This window comes from Equus caballus, chromosome 20 (assembly GCF_041296265.1).
Source record: "Equus caballus isolate H_3958 breed thoroughbred chromosome 20, TB-T2T, whole genome shotgun sequence".
NCBI classification, from domain to species: domain Eukaryota; kingdom Metazoa; phylum Chordata; class Mammalia; order Perissodactyla; family Equidae; genus Equus; species Equus caballus.
Window position 1 is genome coordinate 41,760,618 of NC_091703.1, and position 12,599 is coordinate 41,773,216.

At 37.5% G+C, this 12,599-nt stretch overlaps 1 protein-coding gene across 1 annotated transcript in view; it reads left to right on the top strand.

The window, feature by feature from the left end:
* The window catches only part of DNAH8 (dynein axonemal heavy chain 8), a 283,834-nt gene that overhangs the window by 47,473 nt on the left and 223,762 nt on the right, over positions 1 to 12,599 (top strand). Inside the window, exons 13-18 of the mRNA XM_070245526.1 lie at positions 758 to 955; positions 3,172 to 3,248; positions 4,554 to 4,653; positions 5,244 to 5,363; positions 6,669 to 6,804; positions 9,759 to 9,946. Of these exons, the coding sequence (XP_070101627.1) occupies positions 758 to 955; positions 3,172 to 3,248; positions 4,554 to 4,653; positions 5,244 to 5,363; positions 6,669 to 6,804; positions 9,759 to 9,946 (819 nt within the window). The remainder of the gene's footprint in view (positions 1 to 757; positions 956 to 3,171; positions 3,249 to 4,553; positions 4,654 to 5,243; positions 5,364 to 6,668; positions 6,805 to 9,758; positions 9,947 to 12,599) is intronic.

A 12,599-nucleotide genomic window follows, 5' to 3' on the forward strand; every position in this document is an offset into this window, starting at 1 on the left:
AGGACTCCTCTGAAAACAGGTTTCTTCTGTTTGGCCATTGGACAAATGGGCCGGCCCAGGAGAGCTTTGGGCATTCTTCTCTAAGGCACGAATCAAAAGGGGGAGTCCCTGATGAAGATTAAGGACCTGAGTATCCAGTAGACATGAAAGATTTCTTTTTGGTGAAGTAGATTGTGTTGGTACATTGAGATGGTGGCAGCCATGTCTGAATAAATTTCGTTATGAGGGTTTCCCAGGGCTCTTGGGCGTCAGAAGTGACTGCAGTCATCCTTTAGGATTCTGGGGCCTTTTCTTTATCTGAATGCAGGTACAAAGGGAGAACTGATGTGAATTTATGCTAGTGTCAGCCTCTAGCCAAGTGAGGGCCGAGAAGAAGGGCAAAGCTTTTGAATCCAGTGATCCAGTGAAATGATTTTTAGAAAATTCTCAAGAACAAAGGGATGAAGCTCTTTAGACATCTGCAAGGGCTTTTACTCAAAATATTTTCCCCCTCTTGAAAGACAAGGTGATCAAACTGAGAAAGGTTGTAAACTCTCTCTGATGTGGCAGAATGTCATCTGTCTTAAACGGTCTAAGAGGAGTAATGGCCAGGACAGCGATTTGTCTTCCGTTTTATCTCCTCTGGTTGGTTTTAGGTAAATGACTCGAGGGCCTGTTTATTGGTCTGTTTTTTAAATCAGCGATTCATTAAGAGCTTCTTGTAGTGGAGGGTGGTAATTTCTCATTTTAAAAATAAACTAACACTTTTCTCTTTAAGATTACAGAAATGATAACTATTGTGCAAACATATTCAGCCTTGGGTAATTCTACCATAGAGGGAATAGATATTATGGCAATAAAATTCAAAAATATCTATCAAGGGGTCAAGAAAAAGCAATATGACATTCTGGATCCAAGAAGGACAGAATTTGACACAGATTTCTTGGAGTTCATGGCAAAAATCAATGGTTTAGAGGTAAGTACTTATACATATTTTTACCTTAGTAAAGGTGAAATATGATCAATAGTCCCGGAATTCACATATTTACTATTTATTATAAGTTACTCTTGCAAATTGATCAAAAATATTTGCCAGTGTGAATAATTTTATAGCTAGTCCACAAAATATTGTCCATCTTTTTTCTTTCAATGAAAACTGAGTGTATTCAATACAAGATGTCAGTGAATAACCAGAAGCCCAAAGGGCTATTGTCACCAGGGTTTATTTTTAGTTTACTTTAAAATTTGTATTCGATTTCTGTTGTGCCAAGGAGCCAATGTCATTTTTCCAGTCTAAGAGAACATTTGTGATCCTTATTCTTTGTTTTAAATGTGAAAAGATTTGAGGAGAGAGTAAGCAGATGGATCAGTCTCCCCTTGGCCCTGCATTTTGTGGCCGCATTCTCTTTGCAGCTTAGAGAACGGCTCTGAAGAGACCTTCCTCCTGTGTGTCAGAGCTTAAGGGACACCAGAGGGATGAAGGGTAGTTAGAAATTATGTCAGGTGAGACTGTGACATTTCTCTCTCACCTTTTTGGTTTATATGACCTCAGTTACTCTCTTACTGAAAACTGCTGAAAACTTGGCTTTAGTCCTGGGGAATGGTCTCCTCTTTGCTGCAGAATGTCCTGGAGACACAGGGAGGGATGAGAATACACTCTGTTTACTTCCTGAGTCTGAAATTCTTGCCACAAAGGTGAGGAAAATTATGTAATTTTTCTAATTTATTTTTTTAAAGACTTTAAAAACAACATTACATGTAATCTGGGCAATCTAAATAAGAAAGATCCTAAAATTCTAACAATAACACTTTTTCTTTTTGGCTTAGATTTCTTTCCAGGTTTTTTTTTTTTTTTCTTTGAGGAAGATTAGCCCTGAGCTAACTACTGCCAATCCTCCTCTTTTTGCTGAGGATGACTGGCCTTGAGCTAACATCCATGCCCATCTTCCTCTACTTTATCTGTGGGACGCCTACTACATCATGGCTTGCCAAGCAGTGCCATGTCCACACCCAGGATCTGAACCCATGAAACCTGGCCCGCTGAGAAGTGGAATGTGCGCACTTAACCACTGTGCCACCAGGCTGGCTCCTCCTTCCAGTTTTTGAAAAGTAGACTCTAATATTAAGATATGTTATATTTTATTTATTACTTTTAGTGTTTGACTAGTTGAGCAGAGTGGAGTTTGCTTCCAAAATGCTTTGGGAGTTATATCTTGATGGCAATGGGAGCTTGTGGTTTTTTTTTAAATTAATGCCTAAATTATTTTTATGAGTTATTAATAAAGATTATATGTTATAAAGGCTTTACTGTGGTCTTAGATGCAAATTTTAGCTTTCAGTAAATTTGGGGGCCAAATTAACTTTTTAATATTTAAAAAGAGGTATCAGCATTTTAACTTTCCTTCCTTTTCCAGTGTTGGTTAATGGATGTGGTATATATCAGTAGACCATACTGATATAATCTGTAAGTGAAAGTAATTTGCAAGAGTGCTTCACTTCCATCGGTTGGGTACCAGGAGTCCAGAATTCACTGCTAGGGATGGTGGGAGTGTCAGAAGATATTTTCTGCTACTTCTTCCTCCTTAGCACTGACAAAGAGCTTTCTGAGAGCAGGAATGTTGGAAAATGACACCTGTTGACCCTGGGTGTCTGTTGTGTCATTACCTTGCTCTACCAACATGCTTAGAAATTCTAAATGTCCCAGAAAAATGTGGTTAGTAAGGGACATTCATTCCTTTCATAAATTCTTTAGGTCAGTAATATCCTATAAGCAATGAATGGCAAATGCAAGCTACATATGTAATTTTAATTTTCTCGTAGCCGCATGAATAATAGTTAAAAGAAGCAGGTGAAAGCAATTTTAATAATATATTCGACCCAACATATTAAAGATATTATAATTTAAACATAATATAAAAATCATTGAGATATTTTACATTCTTTTTTTAGTACGAAGTCTTTGAAATCTAGTGTGTTTTTCACACTTACAGCATATCTCACTTCCAAGTAGTGACATTTCAAGTGTTCAGTAGCCACGTGTGGCCAGTGGCCACCATATTGGACAGTTCAGTTCTAGATGCTTGGATGGTAGGTATGTTTAAGACCGTTGCTTCTGTAGGAAAGTCATTTGTTGTTAAAACTAATCTCTTCCTTAATGCCCCAAATCATTTAAATGTTAATATTTTATTTTAGGTACAAATACAGGCATTTATGAGTAGCACTTTTGGGAAAATCTTATCTTCTCAGCAGGCTCTTCAGTTGCTTCAAAGGTATTTATAATACATTAGGCAGTATAGTTTCTGATGGGATAACTTTATATCTGAAAATACAATTTCAAATGAGATGTTCTTGGGAATCTCTTCTATGTAAACTTTAAAACTTATAAACCTTAATCTTGCAGTTACCACTAAATAGACTGGTAAAAATTTGAAATATAGTATTTTTCATTGCATTTTTTTGGTAGCAGTAAGTCTTTCAATAAGAAAATGAAATTATTTCACATGTTCCCCCCACAGCTATGTATTGTATTTGAGATTAATTTCATAGCTGTTATTAGAAAGGGAACCAATAATATTTTAATTCTGCATACTGGCATTATCATTAAACGTAGATCCCCAAACTTTCCATTTTCTGTGCTGAGTGCCCCTGCAGCTTCTTTTCCTCCTATTCCTGGCAGCATGCTCACCTAAGAGGCAGGAAAGCCTGGATTAGAGGGACGAGCTGGACCAGAAGCTGTTTTCTTCCCGCTCAGGACGGGCTCGTGACCCATGTTTGGGACCCTTTAGGCACTCTCCTCTGAGAGCTAGGGTATCTGGGTTTGGATCTGGTTTTGCCATAGTTCCATGTCTCTGTGATGATGGATCATGCCTCCTGAGACCTCACCTCATGAGACCATCATAAGAGTCCAAACAGACAAAGTGATTTTGACAAGTGACAGTACTGTACAGACAGATGACGGGTACCATTTTCTTGGCAATTTCTCTCTCTGTCTCTGTCTCTCTCTCTTTCTGCTTCTGTCTCTTTCTTTTTACCTATAGTATGCTGGTGTCAGTTCATTTTTTTGTCAGGACGTTGTGGTTCTAGTACTTCCTGTGCATCATTTAGTCTCTAAGTGGAAGTGGTATTTGGCTGACAAAATCATTATCGGATTATGGCTATTTGGAATTATGTGAGCATTAATATTGGCAGAGGGCCAGTCAGTGAGCTCCCCTCCATCTTTGCTAAGCCAACTCTCCACTCATCTTTTCAATCTCAGTTTGGATGTCACTTTCTCAGGGAAGTCTGTCTTGACTCCCCAGCCTTGGTGGGTTCCCCTGTTGCATACATTTCTAGCGCCCTTGTAATTTAAATAGTTATTTATGTGACTCTTGACTGATATCTCCCTTTTCCATGAGATAACTGTAGGCTCTCAGAGGGCGGGAACCACACCTGTCTTGTTCATCACTGTATCCTGGGACAAGGCATGAAGACTGTATAGATATTTGTCTAATGAACAAATGGATTTTTAGGGCTGCAATAATTCTTAAGTGTGTTTCTCATTTACTTTTTAATTATTCAACTTCAATTACTTTTAGATTCCAGAAGCTGAATATTCCCTGTCTTCGAATAGAAATAAACCACACAGTTGAGCGAATTCTTCAGTATTATGTGGCTGAACTTGAAGCTACTAAGAAGGCAAGTATCATGTTTATAAATAGAATGGTAGTTTAGTACAAAAAGAGAACTACTCTGAAAGTATTTGCCATCCTTATCTTGTGCCGAGCGCTTCAGAGCTGTCCTTTCACCGCTCAGTGGCTTTGATGCTCCTCGCTGTATGTGGGACGGTGCTGACAGTGCGTCACTGGACAGCCCGATTTGCGCTCCTTTGCTCTTAAGAACCGTTTTTTCAAACAGCATTTGTGTGTGTATAGGAAAGCCCATTTAAATTAATACTTTTGTGTATAGAAATATGGACTCTGGAGAATATTATGACAGATATAATGTAGCCATGTGCTTCTTCTTTTAAATACTTCCTTATAATTTGGGATAAAAAGAAGAAAAAATATACAAGCAATGTTTAAGAGATAATTACGTGTTCTATATTGTAAACATCATGTTTCTGAGCCTCAGGTTATCATCTCTGAAATGCACTTACGTGTTTATTGACTCTCCCCTGTGTATAAAACGTAAATAATGATAAGACATCAATACAAATATAGCTGTGTATTTTTTGCCTTTTCCATTGTATTGAATTTCAAACATTAATGCTAGCTCTTTAATTACAGCTTTATCATTCTCAGAAAGATGACCCCCCTCTTGCTCGCAACATGCCCCCTATAGCAGGAAAAATACTTTGGGTGAGGCAGCTCTATCGCCGGATAAGTGAGCCCATCGACTATTTCTTTGTAAGCTGATAGATAGTTAAATTTACAGTATGTGGATTATGATGGTTTTTAGGACGAGAAATATATTTTATCCTATAATATCCATGTTCAATAAAGTAGTTAGAGCTAATTCTTTCACTGGGCGAAGAAAGTTTAGTTCATAAATATGCTTGAGTCAGACTAAGCCAATTCTTTCATGTTTGGTAGATAAGCCCGTTTAATTATAGTTATCTCTACAGGGGTGAGTCTTATAACTTTATGACTTTTAATAATGCAGGACACTTTATAAAAGCTTTTAAAAAATGATTGTTTTGAAAACAAAGTACAGGCCTAGTGTTGAAGCTCACGTCTCTGTGTGAACAGATGAGTCACTGATATACATTAGTGAAGGTGAAGAGACCCGCAGAGAGGACGTTCCTGAATGGAGAACAGACCACAGCAGAGGATAATAGAGTACATTCATTCTCTGTGTCCCTGAGATTATTAGATTTCTGACGAACACCAGGATACTCTTAGGCTCTGTTGGCATTCTGAAATGGCCAGTTTGTCTTCTCTTTGATTTCTCTTCTGTTTTATTTTTTCAGAGACAGAGTAGCAAAGCAGAGTTGGTTTGCTTGGTGTTGTGTCTTATGCCTAAATATAGAACAAAATAGCCACCAAATAATAGTCTTGCAAGTGATTTTATTATTTAGGCATTATTAAATATTACATTTTTGTTGTTTCTGTTTGACTGCTATCATTTCTTCTATTGTTCTCAATATTAAAAAAAAAAAAAAGAAGTTAAAACCCTGGTCTTAGAAAAGAGGCCAGGATGGGGGCTCGATTGTTGATTGACTCTGCAGTGGCAGAGCAGATTGCCCTGTTTTTCATATACGTGAATCAGAACATGAACTTTCCATTTTTATGTGAAGAAATTTGGTTTTTGTCCTTTGATATACAGCTAATTTTTTTAGTGCTGGGATTTAGGAATTTGCCCTGATATCCACAGTTCAAGGAAAATCAGTCCATTTTATCTTGTCCAGAAAAATGGGGAGGGAATAGAGAATTGGAGGTCAAGACTCTCAATGCCTGGGGTTGGCTTAGGCCTGGAGACTTCCTTTTAAATTCTTTATTTCCTTTTCCAATTTTCCCTTTCACCTGAATATGTTTCCTTACTTCCATCTCTGGCCTGTATGGCTTTCCTCATCTGTTTTACTCTGAGGCAAAATCTAAATTGGTAGCATAATTATTTGTTGTCATTTTAAATATCAACAGCTTTATGGTTTGGATATGAAAACAATCAGCAGTCTTTTAAACACAGATCTTTTTTTTTTCCTTAAAAAACAGAAAAACTCAGAAATCTTATCCAGTGTGGAAGGTAAAGCTGTCATTCGTCAGTATAACAAAATTTCCTATGTTCTGGTGGAATTCGAGGTGGTCTATCACACAGCCTGGGTCAGAGAGATCTCGCAGTTACAGTACGGTGTGTATAGGACTATGTAATGCTGCCCCAGAGGGGATCTTAGGGGATTTTGAAAGGGTTCATGGTTCTGGAAAGGTTTTTATGTTCCCTTTATATAATCTTATGATGGTTAAAAATCTAGACTTGGAGATGATACAATTATTTATTTTTACAGCTATTAATAATATTCTAATTTTATAAACAAAAATTGCCATGATATACTCAGATTATGACTTTCTTCTGAAAAACAGTATTTAAAAGTAAATGTCAAGACTCTCTATACGTATTACTCCATAGATGTAGGAGAGTTTTCATGTTCGGTTTTGTCGTGTTGTAGATTCAAATCTTAGTCCCAATCAGGGGAGAAAGAATTGCAGGTTGCTTGTCTTCCGTCCTCCCTCTCTCCATCCCTCCTTTCCCTTCTTTTCCTTCCTCTCTTCCTCCCTCCCTTTCTTTCTTTTTTTTCCCCTATAACTGAATTTAATTTCAATTTTGAGCTCCAGTAAATTAAGAGTATTAGGGCAGTGTCTAAGTACCTCTGAGGGATGTTGGGCAGAGTTAAGTGAGAGGTGGGGAGTGAATGGTCCTAAGCCATCTCCATCCGTGCTGGCATCCCCTGGGATGTTGTCATTGTATGGGCTCAATTGTTGGTCCATTCAGGTTCCCACTTTGTCCCATCTGGACCCTAAGCTCTTATCTGTAACCGTGGTGGAACCCTGACTGTGTTCCCTGGGAGAAAGTTTTCTCCCTCCCATGGCAGGATCAGCAGAACACAGGATTGAGGGACAGGAAGCACAAATTCTGCGGTTGGTCACTGGGAATGATGGTGGGAGGGATTTCTCCTACTGCTGCCTCTTGGTTCCAGACCCATATATTTTAGCTGCTGGGGACACAGCATTGTATACAGGCCGTGGATTCACTGCATCTTGGAGGACAGGGCCCCAACCCTGCAGTGTCTTCCCCAAATGGCACCTTAGTTAAACCTTTAATAGGCCACTTCTATCAGGCCAGCTGTTTCTGGGTAATGTGTATGGCAGGATTCTATGGATCCTAATGAAAGCCTGCTAATGGAGCAACACTCTCAAAGGAGCATCAAGACAAGGTTAAAATTCACATTATGGAAGAGGGCAAAAGAGAATTTTTACAACTGAAAGCTGGAGCATGTGCTATTCTGCTTCTATAATACCGTGCACTTTTCTACTCTTTTTTTTTTTTGCTCCTGCTGACTTTTCCTCTTATCTGCATGTGTTCAAAAATAAGTTGAACAGTCACCTGTTCCATAAAGCCCTTCCTTATTATTTGTGGCAGGTAATAATATCTTCCTCCTCCAGACTCCTCCATACACTTTATCTGCAGTTCTTTATCATGACACTTATTGGTTTATAGATCTGTCTTATTTGCCCTACGCATTCCAAGGATACTCTCGATGTACTTTCATCTTTATATCCTTTCAATAGCAGTCATAGCTAATATTTACATAGTGCTTATCATATGCCAGGCTTTGTCTAAGCACTTCACGTGTGCAACTTCCTTTAATCTGCATGCCAACCCTACAAGGAACTATTATTATCCTCATTTCGCAGATGAGGAATCTGAGGTACTGAGAGGTTAAGTGACTTTCCCAAGATCACACAGCTAGGAAGTGGCAGAGCCAGGATTCAAATCTGCCTTTCATGTGAACAGAGGCCAGTGGAAATGCTCTGGAAGGCTTCTTGTTGTTATATTGATGTGACTGTATTTAACTGTATAGGAACTCGGAATAACGATTTGGGACCTCGTATTGGCCTTTTTTAGTTGGTTGCTCTATGAAGTTCCTCTGATGATGACTGACCTGGAATGAAACACTCGCTCAGTCCTGGAGCAGATTTCCTGGCTGTCGTTATTCTTAGCGGTCTGGCCGTTTTGTCCTTTCAAGAGCACTCAGTACAGCCTTAAGGAAGACAGATTGTATTAAATGAATGTTCAAAGGTTATTTTGGAATTTACTCAGGAGAATAAATGATTTCTAGCCAAATTTTAAAAAGATTCCAAATGAATTGGATATTTTAGTTGAAGTCTTCATGAAACTAGCATCATTAAGAACCACATCAAGACTAATTTTATCTGATGAGTATAAGTCAACTAACTTCAAAGGGCTATACAGACTATTGTACTAGAAATTTGACGCAGCCACATTCAATGGAGTAATATGAGGCTTGGAAGATACAGGTGAACTTCCCCTGTTAGTGGTGGTGTTAATACAAGATGTAAGTCAAGCTAGCACTTACTAGTCTATAAGTGTGTTATTATTATGACTTTAGAAGTAACTCATGTTAGGCTAACACTCTAAGGCACTAACTGGGATTATGTATTCTAATTCATAATAAAAAGCGTATCTGAAAATGCCTATTTATATGAATGGTGTTCATGTAGTAGTTCAGATGTAGTGCAAAAAACCCTCTACATTCTAGGAGTTCACACTTAATGGTGTTTAGTAAATATTTCTCATTTCTTATATTGAGTACAGTTCTCAGAAATTCAGGGTGGAGATTTAACTCATATAACCCTCCTTAAAGAAGCCAGTTTGGGGGTTAGGCGTGGAGAAAGGTTTGAAATCTGTGAGATGTGTCATATTTTGTCATTGGGCACATCTTCTGGTTCTCTCCCAGGGGTTAAATCACAATTTATAAAAATAAACTAACATTGTAATATAGCTGCCTTAGACTCACTCAGAAAAGTATTGCAGTTCAGAGCACAAAGGCACTCCGTTCTTGGTCCATTTTTATCTCTCTGGATCTGATTTATGGCTTTGCAGACACTCTGCATTCATTTATCTAAGTTTTGAGTGCTGACCATGTGTCAGATACTCAAACAATGTCAAAACTATTGTTCTGTTCTTAAGGAGTCAGTAGTCCAAGGGGAAGACAGGCATGTAAACGAGGCTGGAAGCAGAAAAGAAATTCAGAATAAGTAATGTCAACAATCATTTATTTGTAGCTTTACAAGCCACACTTTTTGTACGACATCCAGAAACAGGAAAGTTGCTGGTTAATTTTGACCCCAAAATTTTGGAAGTTGTTCGGGAAACTAAATGCATGCTAAAAATGAAGCTGGATGTACCAGAACAGGCAAAGAGATTGCTAAAACTGGAAAGTAAATTGAAAGCAGACAAATTGTATTTGCAGGTAAGATAGATTATATTTTCTAATTGTTTTTGAAGGAGTTTTTGTTTGTTTTCTTTTTTGTAAAAGCAAAATATGTCACTGCAGTTGTGCTGACGTGGCCTTGAGGGGAAATTTGTTGCTATGTTGATTCTTTTTATTTTTTTCAGCTTTATTGAGGTATAATTGACAAATGAAATTGTAAGCTATTTAAAGTGCACATCATGATGATTTGGTACACATATACATTGTTAAAGGATGCCTCCCATCTAGTTAATTAACACATCCATCACGTCACATATTTATATGTATGTTTTTGTGAGAACATTAAAGTTCTACTCTCTCAGCAAATTTCATTTATACGAAACAGTGTTATCAACTATAGTCACCATGTTGTACATTAGATTCTCAGACCTTACTCATCTTGTAGCTGAAAGTTTGTTCCCCTTTACCAACCTCTCTCTACGTCCCCCATTTCCCAGCCCCTGGCAACCACTTTTCTACTCTCTCTTTTTATGAGTTTGGCTTTTTCAGATTCCACATATAAGTGACATCATACAGTATTTACCTTTCTCTGTCTGACTTATTTCACTTAGCATAACGCCTTCAAGGTCCATCCATGTTGTCACAAATGGCAGGATGGCCTTCTTTCTCATGGCTGAATAATATTCCATTGTGTGTATATATCACATCTTCTTTATTGATTCATCCATTCACAGACACTTAGGTTGTTTCCATATCTTGGCTATTGTGAATAATGCTGCAATGAACGTGGGCATGCAAATGTCTCTTCAAAATCTTGATTTCGTTTCTTCTGAGTATCTATCCAGAAGCGGGATTGCTAGATCGTGTGGTAGTTCTATTTTTAATTTTTTCAGGAATCTCCATAATGGTTGCACCAATTTACATTCCCATCAACAGTGGAGAAGAGTTTCCTTTTCTCTACATGGTTATCAACACTTGTTACTTTTTGTCTTTTTGATGAGAGCCATTCTATCATCACAGGTGTGAGGTGATATCTCATTGTGGTTTTGATTTGCATTTCCCTGATGCTTAGTGATGTTGAGCATCTTTTCTTGTTCCTATGGGCCATTTGTATCTCTTCTTGGAAAAATGTCTATTTTGTTCCTCGCTCATGTTTTAATCATATTTTTTGTTTGTTTGCTATTGAGTTGTGTGAGTTCTTTCTATATTTTGGATATTAACCCCTTATTAGATATATGACTTGTAAATATTTTCTCCCATTTGATAGGTTGCCTTTTCATTTTCTTGGTGATTTGCTTTGCTGTGCAGAAGCTTTTTAGTTTGTAGTCCTATTTGTTTATTTTTGCTTTTGTTGCTTGTGCTTTTGGTGTTAAATCCAAAAAATCATTACCAAGATGAATGTCAAGGAACTTACCCCCTGTGTTTTCCTCTAGGAGTTTTAGGTTTCAGGTCTTAAATTTAAGTCTTTATTTTATTACTGTTTTTTTTTTTTGCAAGAAAGATTGGCCCTGAGCTAACGTCTGTTGCTAATCTTCCTCTTTTTGCTTGAGGAAGACTGTTGCTGAGCTAACATCTATGCCAATCTTCCTCTATTTTATGTGGGATGCTGCCACAGCATGGCTTGATGAGTGGTGCTAGGTCTGTACCCGGGATCCAAACCTGTGAACCCTGGACTGCAGAAGCAGAGTGCACCAACTCATCCACTATGCCTCTGGGCCAGTCCCAAGTCTTTAATCTATTTTGAGTTGATTTTTCTGTATGGCATAAGATAGATGTCCAGTTTCATTCTTTTGCATGTGGCTGTCCAGTTTTTCCAACACCATTTATTGAAGAGACTGTTCTTTCACTGTTGTATATTTTTGGCTCCTTTATATATTCTTGCTCCTTTGTAAGTTAATTGACCACATATGCATGGGTTGATTTCTGGTCTGTCTGTTCTCTTCCATTGTTGATTCTTGATAGCATTGAAATACTGATGTGCAAACAAAGGGAGAGATTGGAGTTGGAAAGCAGAATTGGAAAAGATTATCAGAAATCAGATTTAGACTTCTGGATAATGGCAATGATGAATAGCAAATTTTAAAAAATATTCTTAATAATGTAATTTTATAGATTGAGTGTATGAGGGTTCCAATTCCTCTACATCCTTGTCAACACTTGTTATTATCTGTCTTTTTCATTTAAATATAAATTGGATTCTGAAGTAGTATTTCTGTGTGGCTTTGATTTGCGTTTTCCTCATGGCTAATAATGTTGAGCATCTTTTCATGTGCATATTGGCCATTGGTAAATGTTTGGAGGAATGTCTATTCAAATCCTTTACCCATTTTTAATTGAATTATTTGTCTCTTTATTATTGAGTTGTAAGAATTCTTCATACACTCTGGATACAAATCCCTTATCATATATATGATTTGCAAATATTTTCTCCTATTCTGTGGGTTGTCTTTTCATTTTCTTGATAGTGCACTTTGAAGCACAAACATTTTAAATTTTGATGAAGTCCAATTGATCTACTTTTTCTTTTGTCCCTTGTGTTTTTAATGCCATATCTAAGAAATCTTTGCCTAATCCAAGATCCCAAAGATTCATGCATATGCCTTCTTCTAAGACTTTAATGGTTTTAGCTCTTACCAAAATAGTATTTAATTGTTATTTATGTATGCAAAAAACTCAGAAGAAGCTTTTTGGT